This window comes from Nyctereutes procyonoides, unplaced genomic scaffold, assembly GCF_905146905.1.
Source record: "Nyctereutes procyonoides isolate TBG_1078 unplaced genomic scaffold, NYPRO_anot_genome, whole genome shotgun sequence".
Taxonomy (NCBI): domain Eukaryota; kingdom Metazoa; phylum Chordata; class Mammalia; order Carnivora; family Canidae; genus Nyctereutes; species Nyctereutes procyonoides.
Window position 1 is genome coordinate 54,927,115 of NW_026575131.1, and position 21,120 is coordinate 54,948,234.

The 21,120-nt window shown below is 54.7% G+C and overlaps 1 protein-coding gene across 2 annotated transcripts in view; it reads right to left on the reverse strand.

Moving 5' to 3' along the window:
* Nucleotides 1-1,594: 1,594 nt before the first annotated feature.
* The window catches only part of UHRF1 (ubiquitin like with PHD and ring finger domains 1), a 32,272-nt gene continuing 12,746 nt past the window's right edge, over nucleotides 1,595-21,120 (reverse strand). For both annotated transcript variants that reach the window (XM_055343826.1, XM_055343825.1), the window contains exons 5-17: nucleotides 20,170-20,385; nucleotides 14,412-14,512; nucleotides 14,111-14,297; nucleotides 13,598-13,721; nucleotides 13,394-13,501; nucleotides 13,024-13,128; nucleotides 12,115-12,221; nucleotides 10,120-10,282; nucleotides 9,906-10,043; nucleotides 8,032-8,176; nucleotides 7,798-7,952; nucleotides 5,912-6,016; nucleotides 1,595-3,114 (exon numbers count right to left, since the gene is read on the reverse strand). In XM_055343826.1, the coding sequence (XP_055199801.1) occupies nucleotides 2,968-3,114; nucleotides 5,912-6,016; nucleotides 7,798-7,952; nucleotides 8,032-8,176; nucleotides 9,906-10,043; nucleotides 10,120-10,282; nucleotides 12,115-12,221; nucleotides 13,024-13,128; nucleotides 13,394-13,501; nucleotides 13,598-13,721; nucleotides 14,111-14,297; nucleotides 14,412-14,512; nucleotides 20,170-20,385 (1,801 nt within the window). In that variant the 3' untranslated portion in view covers nucleotides 1,595-2,967. The remainder of the gene's footprint in view (nucleotides 3,115-5,911; nucleotides 6,017-7,797; nucleotides 7,953-8,031; nucleotides 8,177-9,905; nucleotides 10,044-10,119; nucleotides 10,283-12,114; nucleotides 12,222-13,023; nucleotides 13,129-13,393; nucleotides 13,502-13,597; nucleotides 13,722-14,110; nucleotides 14,298-14,411; nucleotides 14,513-20,169; nucleotides 20,386-21,120) is intronic.

A 21,120-nucleotide genomic window follows, 5' to 3' on the forward strand; every position in this document is an offset into this window, starting at 1 on the left:
AAAAGGAGTACAACAGGGCAGCCCCGATGGCACAGTAGTTTAGCGCCGCCTGCAGCCCAGGGTGTGATCCTGGAGACCCGGGATCGAGTTCCACATCGGGTTCCCTGCATGGAGCCTGCTGCTCCCTCTGCCTGTGTCTCTGCCTCTGTGTCTCTATGAATAAATAAATAAAAATATTTTTAAAAATAAAATAAATAAAAAAATAAAAGGAGTACAACACATTACCCTGTGAAGACTGAGCCCAGGAGGCTCGGGGAGGAAACCGGACACAGAAGGCCCACAGTGTGTGAATCCACATGTGTGACACATCCAGGACAGGCTCGTCCATGGACAAAGGGGCCCCATGGGGGCCAGAGGGCTGGGGAAAGACTGCTAATGGGAACAGGATTTCTCCTTAGGGTGATGAAAATGTTCTTGAACTAGAAGTGATGGTTGCCCAATCCTGAGTGTACTAAAAATCATTTAATGTTTTAAATGGATGAACTTCAGGGCAATGTGAAGTGTATTTCAATGAAGCGGTTACATAACAATAAAAACCAAACCAAATCCAACCCGACCAGGAAAGCAACATGCCTGATGTTGTGATTTTTTTTTCTGCATAGCAATTCAATACATTTTTCTGGATTTTGCTCATTTTTAACAGTGGCGTTGTCCTTAACTTTCAAAACAAGTGAAACATCTAAAAAGCCATCAGTGTCAACAAGGAGCCCACCTCTGTGACTTCTGCCCCTGGGAGCAGCGCCCGCCTGGGGACGGTCCTGGCATTTCCTCTGCTCCTCATAACTGGGCGTCGCTCCTACTTCTATTTCATGGTCACACTTGACATTTGAGATGGAACTCATCTGCCGTACAACTGACCCATTCAAGAAGCAAACAACTCGAAGGATTTCGGTACATCCCCAGATGTGTGTGGCCATCGGCCAACCTGGAACATGCTCGTCAGCCCACGAAGCAGCCCCACCCCCACCCAGCGTGCTTTCAAGGGCACACTTGGCACATTTTTAAGGACCAAGCGAGACAGAACTTTTTCGTTATCAAGTCAGATCTGCCCACATCACTCCTTGATCATCAATAAAAGGTGCAGGGAAGAGGTCGGTGTGAATAATGCCTCTGCAGCGTGGAGCCGCTCCTTCCCTGCGGTCGACACCTGCCCCTTCCTCGGCCTCCGACTTCGGCTAGAGACAGCATTTCAGGTCATCAGGACCCACATTGGTGCCCAAATTTCCCAAGGCCTCTCCAGGGTCACGTGACTTCTGTTTGCTGACTCAGGCCCCTCTCCTAATGGAGGGCACGGCTGTTTCCTCGCTAGTAAGTGGGGACAGTGCCACTCACCTTGCTGAATGTTAAGGGACATGCGGTTCCAAGCTGGAGGGCTGGATATGCCCCTGGGCTCGGGTTTGGGGACTGTGTAAAAGTCAAAGCCTGACACCTCCTGAGTGGCACTTAGACCCACAGCACACCACTCCGTCTTCGACCCTGTCCTGTCCCCTGAGCGGGAATGATGCCGCTTGCCAGCTCCGTGTCCCCAGGCTCCGATGAAGAGGCACAGAGCGCCTACAGAACAACTCGTGAACAGGAGAAGACACAACCCCAATGCATCTGTAAAAGGCATTTATTCTGAGAATCTAAAAATCTGGACAAAGAATATTGAACTTTTTAGAAAAAGCCTACACGGGATTTCGTGGTTTCTTGCTAATACATTAACAAACCTAATAAGAAGGAGAAAAGAAAAACTTTAAAACAGTATCTCTCCAGTTTGTCTGCAGTTATGTGATTTAAAATATTCCTGTTCTATTGAGGTAAAAGCTGCAAACTTTGGTAAAGTTAGAAAAATTAACAAATCATTCCAAAAAATACAAAACCGAAGGAGAAAAAAAAAACATGAAACAAAAACACAACCAAACCCTAAGTTATAGCTTTCTTGGTACATATACAATAACTACAAAAAAATTTCATTTAAAAAAAGTACTTAAAAAAAAAAAACCCCAAAAATTCCCTCTTATAATTCTCAGTTGGTGAGCTGACCATTCAATTGAAAGGATCCACAGAAATGAAATCACCCCCAAACACTCACCCAGTATCGGGAAGAACTGGCTAACCCCAGTTTCAGAACCTGGCTGGCGTTTTCAACAATTCAGTGCTAAAAGAGAGCCCCGTGTTTACAACAGAAGAAAGACCCCAAGGCACTTGAACATGGCTTCGAACATGTGCTTCCGTGGTGCTGCGGGTGGGCTGGCCCTTGGCCGCACGCCCGGCCCCGCGCAGGGCAGTCCAGCGGCCGCAGTGGCTCCCCACTCCGTCACCCGGGCAGAGGGCTCTGCGTGCAGGGGTGCAACACGGAAGCGCACGGGGGGGGGGGTGTATGGCTTCGGGACAGGCGTCCACACCGCCGGCCAGGACGGCCCCTCTTCTCGCCACCTTCCCGGCAGGCGATGGCGGGGCCAGGGACACCCCGGCCACCACCAGGCACCACCTTGCTGGCCTGTAGGCGGCAGGATGCCGTGAGGGAGATGCGCCCGGTTTCCACTTCGGGGGGCCAAAGCCACACACCTTGAAGAGATTGTTCTAGGCGGCCGGGCGCCTTCTTGTTCGGCGGCGGTGGGAACTCATGGGAACTTGGCGCTGGGGACACAAGCAGCCTTCGCGCCAAGGCATTTTTCATTCCATCTTCAGAAAAGATTTTTTTGTTTGTTTTTTTGCTGATCAACTGCAGGCTTGGTATTTTTTTAAAAACCAAAATAAAAACACTGAGAAGTCCAACTTTCTCTTTCTTTGAGCCGTAATACAAACTCCTGAAAATTTATAGGTTAAAAAAAAAAAACACACAAAACAAAACCAGGAAGACAAGGCTTTTTAGGGAGTGGAGGAAAACTACATGTTTAAGTTAAGCCCACTAAAAACAAAATAGGGGCCAGAGACCCCCGAGACACGTTTTTTTAAAAACTGCCGGCGAGAAGTGCTTGAGGATCACCGCCCGCTGCCGTAGCCGGGGAAGAGCTGGTTGAGGATGGCCTGCAGCGGCTGGTTCACCTGCATGGCATAGCTCCGGCCCAGGTCGTAGCGGCAGGCCGGGCAGCTGAACACCTGAGCCCGGAAGGATCTGTCCAGGCAGTCCTGCAAGAGAGGGTGGAGTGAGAGGCAGTGTCCCCGCGGCCCCCCGCATGGAGTGAGGAACAGTGACCGACTTCTCACAGGGTCCAGAGGCCCCTCCTGACCCTCGGTCTCACTTTCTGCCTCTAGGCTGGCCTCCCTGGGGCTCCTCAAAGACTCCAAGCTCACCCTGGCCTCCAGGCCGTGGCACTTGCAACTCGTGCCACCTGACAGTCCTGTCATTCATGCCTCAGTTCAAGTCACCTCCTCAGAGGACCCTTCCCCGATGACCCTGGAGCATCAGAAAGAGATCTTAACCCTACTTGTCTTCAAACAGCACCCGCACCAACACACAATACGTGTTCAATAAATATGCACCGATGGGAATGAAGGAAGGACAAAAGGAAGGCAGGATCTCTGGCCCTGAACCAGACAATCCTCAACCAAGTGACAGCTGGAGAGGAATGCCAGGCGGGAACAGAGCTACAAGGTGGACGTGCCCTGGAGAGCCAGCTTCCCGCTCGGAGACACAGGGAGGACGCTGCCCGCCCGGCCAGACTGGGCACGCAGGTGCACACACACACCTGAAGGATGGGGTCAGGGAGCTGGGTGAAGGGGTAGAGGTCACCACGGGGACACGCCTGCTGAAGCCACCGCGCGTCCACTTCTAGGCACAGGCTGTGGCTTCAGCTTCCATTTATAAACACTCAATTCTTTTTTCAATAAAGCCTACAACCTTGATGCCAGAGACCCAGGGCAGTTCCTTCTGTCCAACACAACTATGATTCAGGTCAGCGTTGAAAAGTTAGGTTCTGGGCTGTGGCATTACCCACAACAGCCAGAGATGGAGACGCCGCAAGGTCCAACTACATGCCGGAAGATTATCCAGCCTTAGAGAGAAAGGAGGAAGGGTGCCTGGGTGGCTCAGCCGGTTCACATCCGACTCTTGGTCTCAGCTCAGGTCTCTATCTCAGGGTTGTGAATTCAAGCCCTGCCTTGGGCTCCATGCTGGGAATGGAGCCACTTATAAAAAAGGGGGGGGGTGATATCCTGCCACCTGCCACCACGTGGATGGACCCTGAGGACACCAGGCTCAGGGAGAGGAGCCAGACCCAGAAGGACACGTCCTGCATGACCCCACCTCCCAGAGGAGGCCTGTTCACAGAGACAACAGGAGATGGTGGGAGCCAGGGGTGGGGAAGGGGGGTCCATGCTTCCCAGGGACAGGGTCTCGTGTGGGGAGATGGAAGATTCTGGAGACAGGGGAGGGGGGCTACATGGTGGGGTGAGTGTGCTTCATGCCCTGAGCTGTGCGCTCCAAGTGGTTAAGATAGAAATTTTTATGTTGGGTCTATTTTACTACAATAAAATTATTTAATAGAAGAAAATCAGCTGCTGGGACAAGCAGGCAAAGCGGTCTCCCTAGGACCACTCAGAGGCTGGGGTTCCTGCAGTACCAGCAGCCCCTGCGTCCACAGCACCCACACTGGCTCTGCCGAGAGGCTCAGTGTTGCACTCCCCACAGCCGACTCCGTTTCTGCGGCCTGACCTGCCAAGTCCCGCCGGCCCAGGCCACCATGGCACACAAGCTGGCCGGGAAGGCATCGCTCCATCCCTTGGCACCAAGGCGACAGAGGCTCAGAGGGTCAGCTTTCCCAGGCCACACCACCGAAGGGACTTATGGGGCCACACGGCACAGCCCACAGACAGAAAAGTGAAGGGGGGACCCTCCACACTGCTTGGTGGTCTCTGAGTCCCTCCCCTGGTATGACAGCTGACGCAGGAGCCTGGACCAAAATGGGCCCAAGGCAGGAAAGGGGGCCAGTGACTCAGAGAGCAAGAGTGGGCGGGAGGCCAGGACAGTCCCTTCCACAGCTGCCTGCCTGCACTGCCCGTAAGTTCCTACCGACCCACTCGAACTACAAGACGCTACAAAAAAACAATAACAAAAACAAAACCATCCCCACATGCCAGTGCACCCAACCAAGCGACGCTGCTTCCAGGGCACTCGGGGTGGTGTCAGGGACCTCTGTGGCCATCACGACTGGGGGTGCTCCTGGCATGGAGGGTGTGGGGCCAGGGATGCTGCCTGGGACGCCCCCGCAGAGAACGGCCCACCCCAGCGTCAGCACGGCTGCAGAGGAGACCCTGGCCACCCCACCTCCCCCCACACTGGTCCCCCGCCCCACATCTCTCTTCCAGTCCAGCCCTAAGACCAACCACCCTCTGGGCTCACCTCCCAGCCCTCGTCCCCTACAGGCCCCAGCTGGTCCGACCTGCCTGTCCAGGCTTCCACACAGGGCATTCTCCCTTCCCGAGATGCCACTTCTAGGAAGCCCTCTCTCCTGCTCCTCTAAGAGCCCAGCACCTCATACTCTCCATCCCAGTCCACATCACGCTCAGTCACCATCTGTTATAACCAGACCTCGGGCCAGAACTATCACCCATCCTCTCCAGCCCTGGACCCCCAGCCCGAAAGGAGGCTGGGGGAGAACATTCCAGGGAAGGAACAACCAGACAACACTCCTAAGGCAGAGGACCAGCGTGGCTCAAGGTCACGAGGAGGTGCGCAGGGTGGCACGGGTACCATTTTACTCTGTAGCATGGAGGGGACAAGCAAGTGTGAGGAGCACGGCAGGGGGTGATGGGAGCCCACGATAAAGGCTAGAGGGCCACCTGGACGAGGACGAGCAGGCCCTGGGAGGCCTGGGAGCCAGGAGCACGCAGAAGCCAAGACAGGGGGGGTGGCAGGTGTAGGGCAACGGGGGTCACAATGTCCTCTGAGCACCCTCCACCCGGGCCCCACGGCCACCCTGCTCACCTTGCACACGTTATGCTGGCACACGGTCGTGATGGGGCGATACACCAGCTCCTGGCAGCAGATGCACTGGAACGCCTCCTCCACCTTACTCAGGAACTTCTGGAACTGGAGGAGAGCGAGTGAGCACGGTGCAGAACCCCCGTCCCCGACAGTGTCCGAATGGTGCCCCCCACCCAGGGCCCAGAGGCAGCTCTAAGACAAGAACACAGAAGCTCGGAGGCCGGGCCACGCCCAGGGTCACACCGAGTGGGACCAGGGACCGGCAGGGCAGGACGGTGAGACCCGAGGCCCAGAGCACGCCCGGCCCGGAGGCAAAGGCGCGTTCCTCGGCAGCTCCTCAGGCAGGCATCTCAGCCCCTCAGTAAACTGGTGCCAAACTGGTCCTGGCTGCACGCTGCCTGGGCGTCAGGGCCCCTTGGAGGGTAAAACAGAAGTTGCCAACAGAGTGAGGAGGCCAGTGGGGGAGACCAAAGAGGAGCCAGGCAGGGACAGAACGTCACGGCAGTGCTGGGGGAGGACAGCAGGGGACGGGGCGGGCAGAGCCCTGGAAGACCAGCGATCAGCGCTCTGTGGAGAAGGCGACCTGGAGGGCACTTGGCCGGCTGGGGCTCGGACCCCCGGATGCCACATCTGAATTCCGGGACTCGTGCATGACACCTCATGGGGTAAAGGGACTTTGCAGGTGGGATTCAGGACCCTGAGATGGGGCTATATCCTAAGTCACCCTGGTGGCTCACTTCATCACAAGGGCCCCTGTGTGAGGGGGACAGAGGGAGGTCTGACCCCCAGAGAAGGCCACGTGGCCACTGAGCCTGGGGCCAAGGATGTTGCCACCTCCTGAAACTGGAAAGCGTAGGGAACCTTTTTGTCCTGGAGGCTCTGGAAAGAACCAGCCCTGCCCATGCCTGTGCTTAGCCCCTAAAGACCCACTTTGGGCTGCTGCCCTCCAGAATTTCACGTTGTTTTGAGCCACCAAGTCTGTGGTCATTTGTCATGGGTGCCGCAGGGGACTCGTGTGGGAGCACCGTGGGGGCAGGTACTCCAGGCTGAGGGAACCGGGAGGGCTGAGGCCCCGAGACCCGAGGACCAGGGCCAGGAGCCGGAGAGGACAACAGAGGCGACAGGCAGACTCCAAAGGTATGTATCGGACTCAGAGCCCGTTCCCGCCAGGTATGGCAGTGGCCAGAGGACCAAGCTGCTCACTTGTGGTGACCCATCCCTGTCACTCATCTCACTCAGGGCACGAAGACCGAAAATAGACAGGCCTGCTTTGGCAGTTCCTCAGAAAGCTGAACACAGATGGACCTTAGGATCCAGCAGTCCCGTGACTGGGATGGTACGCGAGGGGGCAAGCTGGCACATTCACACCCCGTGCGCCTCACAGCAGGCAGAGGGGCAAGCAAGCCAGTGTCCCTACAGGTGAATGAACACACCCAAAGTGGTCCGTTCACACGCTGGAATACGATCCAGTCTTAGGAAGAAAGGGACCCTGACACCTGCCCCCACATGGACGGACCCTGAGAACGCCGGGCTCAGGGAGGGGACCCAGACCCAGAAGGACACCTCCTGCAGGACCCCACTCCCAGGAGGTCCCCAGAGGAGGCCCGTCCACAGAGACAGAGAGGAGGTGGTGGGAGCCAGGGCTGGGGCAGGGGGTGGGGGGGAGGTCAGTGCTTCCTGGGGACTGGTCTCCATGTGTGGAGACGGAAGGTTCTGGAGAAGGTGGTGGGGGAGGGTGCGCGCCAGGGTGAGCATGCTCGGTGCCCTGAGCTGTGCACCTAGAGATGGTTAAGGTGGTGAACTGTTTCTATTTTGCTGCACAAATGAAGATGAGAGGAGGTCGCCCAGGATGGGTGGGGTGGAGGTTGGGGGGGGGGAGGACTCACCGGCCCGTCTTTGAGCGACTTGAGGATCTCGCTCCACAGCTTAGTGTTGCTCTCGTCCTCCTTGATGAGGCTGCTCTGCTGGGCCGTGAGGCTATAGGGCTCCACTTTGCTTTTCTTAGGTGTCCCTCCTGGGGACCCAGCACCGCCCTTGCCACCTGCCGGGACAGAGCGGTGGGTAAGAGTGGGCAGGGCAGCAAGCGCACACACATGGCTGCTGCCCGCAGAGACACCCACCTCCGGACTTGCTCTTGCGCTTGCCCTTCCTGGGAGACGTGAAGCCCTCCTCTTCCTCCTCCCCCTCTTCCTCCTCGGCCTCTCTCTTGCTGTTCTCTTTCTCCTTCTCCTTTCTGGCCCGGGCCTCCAGGTAGCCTTCCGGATACTGCAAGAGGGTGGAGTTGAGCCGTGAAGAGTACTGAGGGTCCAGGGACCATGGCCTGTGTCACCCGGCGCCCTGCCCACCCTCCCCCCACACCCCTCACCTCGTTGACACTCCCTCCCCAGCCCCCGAGGTAGCCTCAGGGTCTCGGGACTCCTGCTCCGACAGCCTCTAGGGAGCCTCTGGCCAATCTCTAATTGCCAGACTTACCAGGAATAAACGGGCTGAGGGCGCAACATGCACCCGATAGGGCAGGGGCGAAGCAGTAAACATGGGAATGCACAGAAAGTGCTTAGCATCAGATCTAGCAAGTAAGAGGAGCTGATTATTATCCTCATTAATTCAGAGGTAGGCAAACCCTTCCCACCAGGGGCTGGCAGCAGTGTCTCCAGCTTCAGAGCTCCACTGGAGCCCAAAGGCCGGCAGAGCCCAGAAGGGAATGAATGGGCATGGCTGGGCCTTCAGAGAACTTCATGTCTTTAACATTGTATTTATTTGACAGAGAGAGAGAGAAAGAGAGAGAGAAAGGGAAGGAGAAAAAGAGAGAGAGAAGGAACACAAGCAGGGGGAGGGGCAAAAGCAGAAGGAGAAGCAGGCTCCCCCTGAGCAGGGAGCTGGATGTGGGACTCGATCCCAGAACCCTGGATCACGCCCTGAGCTAAAGGCAGACACTTAACCGACTGAGCCACCCAGGCACCCCTGGAGTACAAGAAAGTGGCCCCAAGGACTTTGCTTGCCAACCTCATGTTGAGGAGTCTGGGGCTCCTCCAGGGTCTAGCAAGCATTACTGGGTTATAAGCCCAGCTCTAAGGCAACTCCAATCATGCGGGATTTCCCCGTGTGTCACCTAGAAACCGTCAGGCTTCTTCAGCAACACAAGCGTGAAGTCACAAATACTCTCAGCAAACGCTGGTGCTCCTGTCCCTTGGCTATTTTTCTCCCCGGTTCCTTAGCTTCTGAAATTCTCCATGGTACAAACATCATGTTCAAAAGACAACTCTTTGTGACCCCCGGGGGGAGGTGCTATCTGGTTCTCAGTAGCAATTAAGATTCCTTAAATAGTCCCACACTGAGTTATCAGCTGTAAAGAGACTCGCCATAATGAACAGAAACACCATAATTATGGTGCAGAAAAGGCGCGCCGTGCACCGGGTAAACCCTGGGTGATGGGATCAGGAGATGGGAGACCCAGCTGCTGTGAGGAGGTGAGCGAGGGCTCGGAGGGAGCATTCCTCCCCACATCCCACCGGTTTTGTGGGTTTGCATGCTTGGAGGAGGCGTGGAGCCTAGCAAAAAGGAAGAACCTGGATTCCACACTGATTCTGCATGAACTCCTCCCTGAGCACAACTCTCACAAGAAGTCTGGCTCTCCACCCTCAAACTACGAATGCAAAGACACAACAACCACCACCTGCCTACCTGCCCCCTGCCCCAAGATCTACTGGCTAAAGAACCCGAATGGTACAGCCAGCGAGGTGCCAGCAGCTTGGTGCCTGCAAATCATTAAGTAAACAGAAAGCTGAGAGGGCTTCCGGCCGAAAGGCAGGCTCCAGCCGGCCAGGCACTTGCTGCGCAAAGCTCCCTGTGGCCGGCTCTGCCACGATCCCCACTGACCAGCCAGGAAGACAAGACTCAAAGCAGGGCAGCTCCGGGGGCATTAGGCACCATACAGACCCAAGGAGTCCAGAGCTGAGCTCCAGGGCGGCAAGCGGCAGGCCAAGCCTGGACGTACCTGCATGGTCAGCCCCAGCTTCTTGATCCGGTCCTTCCCTTCCTTGGTCCAGGGGCCAGGTTCCGTGTCGTCCCTCCGCAGGAGGTAGCGCCACACCAGGAAGCCCGATTTCCCCTTCTCTGGCCAGTACCTCACGACCTGTGGGGAGGTGTGAGCAAGGTCAGCAACGTCCAGGGCTGGAGGGGGCCTGGCAGGTGCAGGGAGGGCCACTCACCTTGTAGATGCCGTCGTACCGGTTGCCTTCGGCCGGGGCGTATTTGCTATGCTTGCGACCCTTCACGTTCCTCACCACCCGCACGGGCTTCCCGGATCGCCAGTCCTTGGCCTCGGCCCCCTTGCGGTCGTTGATGGGGGCGCTGCAGTTCAGAGCCAGCGCCCTGGGGGCAGAAGTGGGGCCCCACGAGGGGTGGGTTAGATAATGTCCCCCCACCAGAGGAGACGGTCATATGCTCACCCCTAGAACCTGCGATTGTGACCTTCTTTGAAATGAGGGTGACGACAGATGGAGTCAAGTGCAGAGGCCATCAAAAAGGACCAGCGTGACCCCCAAAACAGTAACTGGTGTCCTCATAAGGAAAGGGTGGTGCAGGGAGGGGCATGGGAGGGGCGGCACATGAAGGAGGCAAAGGCTGGAGGGATGCATCCACAAGCCGGTGGCCCCCAGAAGCTGGGAGAAAGGGGGAAGATCCACCCCCAGAGGTTTCAGAGGGAGCACGGCCTTGCCCACCCCTCGACTTCAGAGTCTGGGCCCCAGAATCATGCAAGAATAAATTCCTGTGGTTTTAAACCACCCATCTGTGTGGTGTTTTGTTCCCAGGGCCAAGGGACAGTAAGACACTGGGTGGGGGCACGTGAACCCCGGCAGGGCAGTCCCACCGAGGGGCACGGAGGCCCGGGACAAGGAGACCGGGGCTGGGGCTCAGCACGGACGCAGTGGCAGCGTCTTTGTCACTGGGAAGGAGAGAAGAGCTGCGGACACGTGGCAGTTCGCCGTGTGCAGCCAGCACTTCCTCCAGGACGACTGCGGAGGCGTGTGCCCCGGTACCCGTGCCGTGAGCTCGGGGCAGGCCTCACACCTGCCAGCCTTTCCCGACCACGGGCTTTTAACAGCTACCGAAATTAAAATACTCCACTAGACCAATATGCTAATGCAAGCTTCCCTCCCTCCTTTTATTTGGTATTTGGCTACTCTCATTTTGCCATTTTAGATAATGATATAATAAATATCGTTACGTTATCAAATTTTCACATCCTTGTGTCTCATAAACACACTTTAGAAGTTGATTTATGGGGTCACAGGTGAGGATGTTTTCAAGGCTCTTCACGCACACAGGTCAAGAGCTTTCCGGGAAGGTGGCACCCATCTGTATTTCCACCAACAGTGGAACACTAGTCTGTGTCTTGGCATTTCTCAACATCTTAGAATTCGGGGCCGATTTCATAGGGGAAATAAATAGTATCTAACCATTGCTTCTATTTGGGTTTCTTCTGTTACCAGAGTGGAACAAGTTTTCACGGTCACTGGAGATCTGCATTGCTCTTGTGAAGGAGCTGTATGTCCTTTGCTTTTCTCTATTAATTTTTCTCGTTGATTAGCAGAGCTCTTTACGTATAAGACCATAACTATCATAGGTCATGTTTGTAGTCAACTCCTCTCCTAAATACTTATCTGTCTTTTCATTTTATATTCAGGATCTATTGATGTAACTTATAATACTTAAGTTATCAATTCTCTATCTTTCCTGTTGGCTTTATAATGCTTTTTGATGCCTACAAGGTCCTTCCCCATCCTGCAGTCCGGGGTCAGCCATCTCTGGCCCGCTGCCTGGTTTTGCAAATAAAGTTCTACTGGAACACAGCCATGCTCGTTCCTCGACGTGGGCTCTGTGGCTGCTTTTGTGCCATTATGGCAGGGTTGAGTGATTACAACAAAGGCCGTGTGGCCTAGAAAGCCAAAAATACTTATTATCTGGCCTTTTAGGAAAAAAAGTTTGCTTTAACAAGACTGAGTGACTTCCAAGTGTTTAGCAAACAGAAGGGGAAAAACGGATGTTCATCATCTCTACATTCCATCACACTCTCAGTGGGAATCTAACTTCCTGGACATGACACCCCAAGAGAGGACCAACCCACTCCTCCCCTGTGTAGCTGCCAGAGGACGAGGCAGGAGCAGCCGTTGGTGAAATGAGAAAACCTCTTTTTTGCAAACCTGTTGGTGTTGGTGAGCTTCTGATCACAAGACTGTTCTGCAGTCCGTTTGTTGCCAGAAAGGTCTCGACCACCGCTGCCCGTGTACGTGAAAGAGTTCCCATGGTCCTGAAACAGAGGAGATGGGCGGGCTGAGCTCTCCACACACAGGAAAGGAGACACTCCACTGAAAACAACCCCACACACCCCTGTCAGGATGTCAGCTGTTAAAGAAACAAAAGGACAGGTCCTGACAGGGACGTGGAGAACTTGGGCTGCCATGTGCTGTCAGAGGGATGCAAACTGGCGCAGCCGCTAAGGACAATGGCGTGAAGGTTCCTCAAAAATTAAGAATTACCATACCAGCAGTCCCATTTCTGGATCTGTACACAAAGGAATTGAAAACAGGGTCTTGAAGAGCTGTGTACACACCCACGTACGCAGCAGCATTATTCACAACAGCTAAACACGGAAACCCCCTCATCATCCATTGATGGATGAAGGATAAACACAGTCCAGTCCATCCACATGCGGGAATACGAATGACCCAGCCTCAGGAAGGAAGGCACCCCGACACCTGCCCCCACGTGGACGGACCCCAAGGACACCAGGCTCAGGGAGGGGACCCAGACCCAGGACACCTCCCGCAGGACCCCACTCCCAGGAGGTCCCCAGAGGAGGCCCATCCACAGAGACAAACGAGATAGTGGGAGCCAGGGGTGGGGAGGGGGGGCGGGGGTCAGTGCTTCCTGGGGACGGGGTCTCCGTGTGGGGAGATGGAAGGTTCTGGAGACAGTGGTGGGGGTGGGTGCGCAATGGGGTGATGTGCTTCGTGCCCTGAGCTGTGCATTTAAAGATGGTTAAGATGGTGAATTTTATGTGTGTTTACCACAATTTTTTAAAAATCTGGATCAGCTTCACCCACACTCACCACATCATCCTCATATCCCCCAGCCAGGACCAGGGAGTAAGCCCCATCGTTGCTCCGGCCGTGGATGCCCGCCACGTGAGGTCGATGGACCCCTGACTCACTGACCTATGAGAAACACCAAGAAAAATGGCACCTTTGGGACTGGCTGCCACACAGCAGCTCAACCGTACCCTCCTCGCTCCCACTTTCAAAGCCAGTGCCCTGACTTCTTGCATCACACCTGTTATAAGAGCCTCTCCCCCAAACACCACAAGTCTGAGCCACACCCTGGAAGGAGATGGCCTGAAGTCCACCCTGCCTCCTGCCCTCAGGGTGGTCTTCGCCCAGGACCTGTCGGCCCAGCCCCACAGCCCAGGAAGCCTGAGGGTACCTGGACTCTGAACCTCCACATGGTGCCCACAGGAATCCCCGGGATGGGTCCGTAGTGGTTGGATGGGACGATGGTGCACTCCTTGGTACGCCCCACGCACGCCATGCCCTGTCCGTGCCGGAAACAGAGGGAAGAGCAGCGTGAGCGTCTGTGGGGCAGGGAGGGAGGCAGGGGCGCGGGGCGTGGGGCGTGGGGCCACCTCACCTTGCCCCAGTCCCGCTGCGAGGAGGACGTGGCTGATGCCATCTTTGCCTTCTTCTTACTCTCCTTCAGCTTCTCCCCGGCCAGCACCACCTCACTGGCATCATTCCGACACTCGGGGCAATACCTGTAACGGCAGGGACGTCACCTCCTGCCCACACCCACCCCCTCCCCTGGGGCCCCATGCTGCAGACACGCCAGCTCCTCGGGCTCCCTGCTGTCCCACGCAGTTCAGGGAAGGGGGAGCACTCCAGTGCAAATTCATTAACATTAAGCAAAAAGTCCAGCCCCCTGATAGCACGGACTACGTCCGAAGTGCTTGGCAGCCGCATGGGCCCAACAGGCAGCACAGAGCTAGAACATTCTACCCGACGGCAGACTAGACCCCGTCCTCCCCCACAGGAATTTCATGATGCCTCCCCATGATGATGAGGATAAATCCAGCTGGGATGCAGAACACACAGGGAAATTCGACAGGTGCCTTCTCATCACCCAGGCCGAAGCCCGTCCACTCACCACTCGTCCTCCTTGGGAATGCTGCTAAGGGGTGGGTGCAGACAGTATATGTGGAAGGCCATGTCACACTCGTCACACATGAGCTGCTTGTCAGGGTCCTGCTTGCCCCCACACAGGTGACAGGCACACACCCGGCAGGTCTTGCTCTCGTCGTCCTTGCAATGCTTGCAGGAGGGCCCGCTCTTCCCTGGACATGGGAGACTGGGCTCAGCTCAGGCAGGGCCAGCCAAGTAGAGCCAGGGTGGGAGCCCCCACCCCACACCCGACGTGGGGGCCACAAAAGGGCAGGATCAGAACTCACTCCGCATCGGGTTTTCAATGACAGGGCTTCCCTCGCCCGGGTGCTCGATCTTGAACACCTCGTCCACAAAGATGATCCGACAGTCATTGAGAGAATCACCCCTGCGAGACAGAAGGCGTTAGAACATTCCGGTGGGCCAACCTGCCAAGGCACATCAGCAGGGACTGTACCACCTCACACGTTCTCAGAGCACATGAACACCTCTGGTTCTAGCTCCATCAGGGCCTCACGCATTCAATGAGCTCTCCCCTTGCCAGTTCAAGTCCTACTGAATCAGAAGATGAAAGCCAGGGGATCCTGGGTGGCTCAGTGGTTTGGTACTGCCTTCTGCCCGGGGCCTGACCCTGGAGTCCCGGGACCAAGTCCCCCATGTGGCTCCCTGCATGGAGCCTGCTTCTCCCTTTACCTGTGTCTCGGCCTCTGTGTGTCTCTCATGAATAAATGAATAAAATCTTTAAAAAAAAAAAAAAAGATGAAGGCCAATCTATAAACGACGGTTTCACTACGTGATGCATCTGAGAGAATATTTTCTAACCTTTCAGCAGGCAACACAGATTAAACCAGGCCCAACATACCAAACCTAAAGGTGAGGTCTGATCCGTCTCCCTGTATCAAAATGCAAAAACTCTGGGCAGCCCCAGTGGCCCAGCGGTTTAGCGCCGCCTTCGGCCCAGGGTGTGATCCTGGAGACCCGGGATCGAGTCCCACGTTGGGCTCCCTGCGTGGAGCCTGCTTCTCCCTCTGCCTATGTCTCTGCCTCTCTCTGTACTTCTCATGAATAAATAAATAAAATATTTTTTTTAAATGCAAAAACTCCTCCAGCTCCAAGGGAAAGTGAGCACCAGGGATCAACATCACTATCAACAGCGCCCAATGGCAAGGCAATGGGGCCCCCAACATGTGCCACCTGTGTGATTCTGCATTTTCCAACAGCCATACTGATCAAGTGAAAACAGACGGAATCAGTGATGGGTTTTATGTGACCCGACGTACACAAAATAGGATTTCAATGTGTGAGGACCAGGACAGAACTCTGAATACGCTACTTCACATTCCTTCCCAGCACCAAGTCCTTGACCTCCGGGCATGTGTCTTACACTCCTGGCTCATCTTGGTCTGTCCTGGCCACATTTCCAATGCTCCCCAGTACAAGTGGCCACAGCTGTGGACCTGCACCCCACAGGCGCAGAGGGTCCCACTGGCTCACAGGAAACCTGGGGATGGAGGCGCAGAGAGAGTGGTGCCATGAGGTGCGGAAGGCAAACCCCAGACTGCAGAGACTCTGCGGGACACACAACTAGGCTCCCTGGTAAGGAAAGGGGGAAGGAGGAAAGGACAGGAGACCGAAGATAAAAGGCACTTAAACAATACAGATAGGGACACCTGGGTGGCTCAGTGGTTGAGCGTCTGTCTTGGGCTCAGGGCATGATCCTGGGGTCCTGGGATCAAGTCCCGCATCGGGCTCCCTGCAAGGAGCCTGCTTCTCCTTCTGCCTAGGTCTATCTCATGAATAAATAAATGAGATCTTAAAAAAAAAAAAAAACACACAGATCGGCCTGTCTGAAGTCCGTGTACATCCCAACCAAACAAATGGTTAAGAACAAAAAGTGAGGTAATTGGAAGACGAACCAATGACTGAACATGTTATTAAGGAATTATGACTGAGGCACCCTGCTGGCTCAGGCAGTGGAGCGGATGACTCTTGATCTTGGGGTCATGGGTTCCCTACACTGGGCATAGAAAGGACTTAAAACGAATACATAGGGAACCCTGGGTGGCGCAGCGGTTTGGCGCCTGCCTTTGGCCCAGGGCGTGATCCTGGAGACCCGGGATCGAATCCCACATCGGGCTCCCGGTGCATGGAGCCTGCTTCTCCCTCTGCCTGTGTCTCTGCCTCTCTGTGTGTGACTATCATAAATAAATAAAAATTAAAAAAAAAACAACGAATACATAAATTAAAAAATAAAAAAAAATAACAAGTCTTTGTGGGGCGATCTCATCATCCTGTTTAAGAAGAGTCACTTTATTTTATTTTCAAGATTTATTTACTCATGAGAGAGGCAGAGACACAGGCAGGGAGAAGCAGGCTCCCTGCAGGTAGCCGGATGTGGGACTTGATCCCTGGACTCCAGGATCATGCCCTGAGCCAAAGGCAGACACTTAACTGCTGAGTCACCCAGGGATCCCAAGAAGAATCACTTTAAAGAAATGAATCGTGGGGCACCTGGGTAGCTCAGTCAGTGAAGCATCTGCCTTTGATGGGGAGGGGAGGGGAGGGGAGGGGAGGGGGAGGGAGGGGAGGGGAAGGGGAGGGGAAGGGGAGGGGGAGGGGAGGGGGAGGGGAGGGGGAAGGGGAGGGGAGGGGGAGGGGAGGGGGAGGGGAGGGGAAGGGGAGGGGAAGGGGAGGGAAGGGGAGGGAAGGGGAGGGAGAGGGGAGGGGGAGGGGAGGGGAGGGGGAGGGGAGGGGGAGGGGAGGGGGAGGGGGAGGGGGAGGGGAGGGGGAGGGGAGGGGAGGGGAGGGGAAGGGGAAGGGGAGGGGAGGGGAAGGGGAGGGGAAGGGGAGGGGAAGGGAAGGGGAAGGGAAGGGGAAGGGAAGGGGAAAGGGAGGGGAAGGGAAGGGAAGGGGAAAGGAAAGGGAAGGGAAGGGGAAAGGAAAGGGAAGGGAAGGGGAAAGGAAAGGAAAAGGAAAAGGAAAAGGAAAAGGAAAAGGAAAAGGAAAAGGAAAAGGAAAGAAAAAGAAAAGAATTATAAAATACGTATGGATGAAATGAATCAACGCTTGAGAGTCACGTCTACGACGGTGGTGGCAGCACTCTCCAGTGAGGGAAAATCAACAGAATTCATTGCTAACAGACACCCCCTTACAGGATGGAAAGGATACGGAAAGGAAACTTAGGAGAAGAAAAACAGAAAGAGGGCGGAGGGTTGGGGTGACTGGGTGATGGGCACTGAGGGGGGCACGTGACGGGATGAGCACTGGGTGACATGCTACGTGCTGGCAAATTGAGCTCCAATAAAAAAAATAATAAATAACAGAAAGAGCAGAAATGTGGGCACATACAACAGATTATTTCAGTCCTCAGCTGTGACTTCGAGAACTCACAAGGAGGATAAGGATCCTAACCCCGTCTGCTACTCAGTAAGAACAAAGGGCCGTAGGTGAAGACAGGTTTCTGGCTAACGTGACAACTACTAGGTCACGTGTTTGCAGTAAAATCCAAAGAAACCACTTAGAAAACTATACACAGCAACATATTCAAAAGACCATACACCGGGCAGCCCCGGTGGCACAGCGGTTTAGCACCGCCTTCAGCCCAGGGCGTGATCCTGGAGACCCGGGATCGAGTCCTGCCTTGGGCTCCCTGCATGGAGCCTGCTTCTCCCTCTCTGGGTCTCTCATGAATAAATAAATAAAATCTTAAAAAAAAAAAAAAAAAGACCATACAAAGCTGGACAGAATCTGAAGTCATGTTTAGGTAAACCCACGAGAAAGACAGAAGAAGAGAAATGGAGGCAACGAACAGAAAGCAAACGACAAGCTGGCCGACCTAAGTCCTAACGTACCGACGGTTATCTCATGTGAATGGCCTGCCCGCGCCAATCGAAAGGCAAGATGCCAGAGCAGATTAAAAAAACCACCCAGTTATATGCCGGTCATAAAAAACTTCTTTCTAAAAAAAAAAAAAACTTCTTTCTAGTTCAACTACAGAGGTTGACAGTAAAAGGAAAGAATACAGCCAGCAAACATTAACCTGAAAAAGCAAAGCAGGTGTGTCTGTGCACGCAGGGACGCCGGGAAGAGCGCGCTTCAGAGCCAAGGAAACCAGCGGACGCACAGAGGGAAATCACAGCACGAGGTAACAAGGGTCTCTCCACCCAGGAGGCCTACTAAGTGCCCTCCGCATGTGCTTATTGGTCAATCACGTCCCCTCTGCGAGGCTGAGAGAGGCAGACAGGCCTCAGCACCTGACGGGGAACCAGACAGACAATCAGCAAGAATCTGGAGAGAGCACCACCAACCCGCGGGCTCTGGCAGACAGACATAGGACATTCTGCCCAACGACAGAATATTCTGGTTTTTCCTCAAGCTACCACGGAACAGTCACCAATGTAGACCCCATCAGGGGCCATGCAAGAAACTTCAACAAATCGGGAAGAATGGAAATCAGAGAGTATGTTCTTTCACCATAATGCAGTCAAACCAGAAATCAGTAACAGAAGGACAACGCAGAAGTCTCTAAACAACGGGAATTAAACACAATATTTCCAAAGGAGCCAGGAGCCAGAGAGGAAGTCTCAAAGGATGTTAAAAAAAAAAAAAAAAACAGAATGGTGAAGAAAAGAAAAATGCAACCCAGTAAATTTTTACAGGGAGAGCTGTGAAGGCAGAGCTGAGGAGGAACTTTATAGCAGCGGGTATACTGCTATAGTCCCTGAGCCCTGGGACCTTGTCCCTAAACGTCTGCATCCATCTCCATCCTGGTGGCCCTGGCTCCCACGCTGACCCCGCAGGCTATTCCCCTCTCAGCTAACAGATTAATTTTAGGGCAAAGCGTGTGGCTCCTGCACCCAAACGCTCCAGTGGCTGCCAGCAAGAGAATGAACACCAGTTCCAAACCTCTCATGCCACTTGGAGGCTCCCACAGTCTTGATTCCTTCTACCTTCTGTCCCTTCACTCCACCCCACTGGCTTCCTCACCGAGGCCACAAATGCACGAGGTATGGCCCTGCCCCAGGACCTCTGCACTTGTGCCCGTGCTTAAGACACTGTTGCCCCAGTATTTGTGTATATACACACGATACACGTAATGGAATATTATTTAACCACAAAAAAGAAAATCCCAGCACCTGCCACCACATGGACGGACTTCGAGGACACTGGGCTCAGGGAGGGGCCCCAGACCCAGAAGGATACCTCCCACAGGACCCCCCTCCCAGGGGGTCCCCAGAGGAAGCCCGTCCACAGAGACAGAAGGTGGTGGGAGCCAGGGGTGGGGCAGGGGGGTCAGTGCTGGGGACGGGGTCTCCGTGTGGGGAGATGGAAGGTTCTGGAGACAGTGGTGGGGGTGGGTGCACGGTGGGGCTTTGTGACCTGAGCTGCCTGCACACTTAGAGATGCTTACGAGGGTAAGTTTCCTGTTATATGTATCTTCTCTCTCTCTCTCTCTCACACACACACACACACACACACACACACACACACGCGTGCGAAAAGCAGAAGAGGGCTTAGCAAACACCTTCTGCAAAGACCCAACCTTTCTGGCTTTGTGAGCACAGTCTTTCTCTCAACTAATCAACTCTGCCCTTGGAACACCAAAGCAGCCACAGATAAAGAGATGGACATGGCTGTGTGCCAATAAAACTTTATTTGCCAAAACAGGCAGAGGGCCGGATCCGGCCTGTGGACGGCAGTTTGCTGCTCCCTGATATGGAGAACATCCCTACGTGTGCTTTAGTTTCTGCATACGATGCTTGCTTACGTGCAGAATATCCCTAGAAAGTGACGAGAGAGGTCTCTAGAAAGGAGAACTGGGTGACCAAGGGATGCAGAAAAAGGAAGAACAGTCCTTCAGAACTTTCTGGATTTTGACGGGTTTGAGATTAGGACCTATTTGCCAAACTCAAAACAACACAAGAAAAAATGCATCTTGAAACCGCCACCATTCAGAGACAGTCCCCCAGGCAGGGCCATGAGAGACCAAGGGCCTCACCCTCCACAGCCGTGGCCAGATAGCCCCAAGGCTGACATGTCACTCACCCGATCCGAACGTTGGCGTACAGCTCCCGCGCCGTCCGGGTCTCGCGCTTCCGTAGTATCTCTGCATCATACCAGAAGCCACGCTCCTTGGGATTGTCGGGGTTATAGTTGAGCATGACCACCTGGCCCACCTCCAGCTCCTGCCACTTGAGAATGTTTCGGGCACGAGCCCGGACATCACGGGAACTCATCTGGACCACTCCGTTCTCCGGGTAGCTGGGAGGAAAACCCCAACCTTGTTAGATCCTCGGGTAACCCCCGACTTCAGCCCTTTGATGGGAGATGGAAGTCAAGGCAGGAAAGGCTGCACCAAGATGGGTTTGGGTGACTAGGAGCACAATGGCACATGAAGTCGCCTCCCGATGAGCTCATTTCCCAGTACGGAAAAAACTCAGGCACAGAGACACATTCCAATCACAGAAGGTGCCGTGAGTTGAACTGTGTCCCCCAAAAAGACAGGCAGGGAGTCCTAATCCCTGGTACCTGGCAACGGGACCTCACGTGGAAATAGGGTCTCTGCAGATGAATAGGGTCTGCAGATGTCATGAAGCTCAGATAGGTCACACGGCGGGGGGGGGGGACCCTAAATCCAATGACTGGTGCCCTTAGAAGAGGAAGGAAGGTGATGGACGGGAGACGGACACCTGAAGACACAGCCAAAGAGTGGGGGGACGCGACCAAGGACTGCCAGCCACCACCAGAAGCCATGAGGGGCAAAGAAGGATCCTTCCCGAGAGCCTCCAGAGGGAGGGCCGCCCTGCCAACACCTTGATTTTTTGATTCTGGACCCCTGGCCTCCAGAATAGTAGGAGAATAGACTTCTGTTGTTATAAGCCACTCAGTCTGAGGTCCTGTTTTGGCAGCCCTAAGGAACAAGTACCGAGAACATCTGTGGAGGGAAACACTGCACTACTTCCACCTGTCTGCGCAGAATGGGTTTACCTTGTTTCG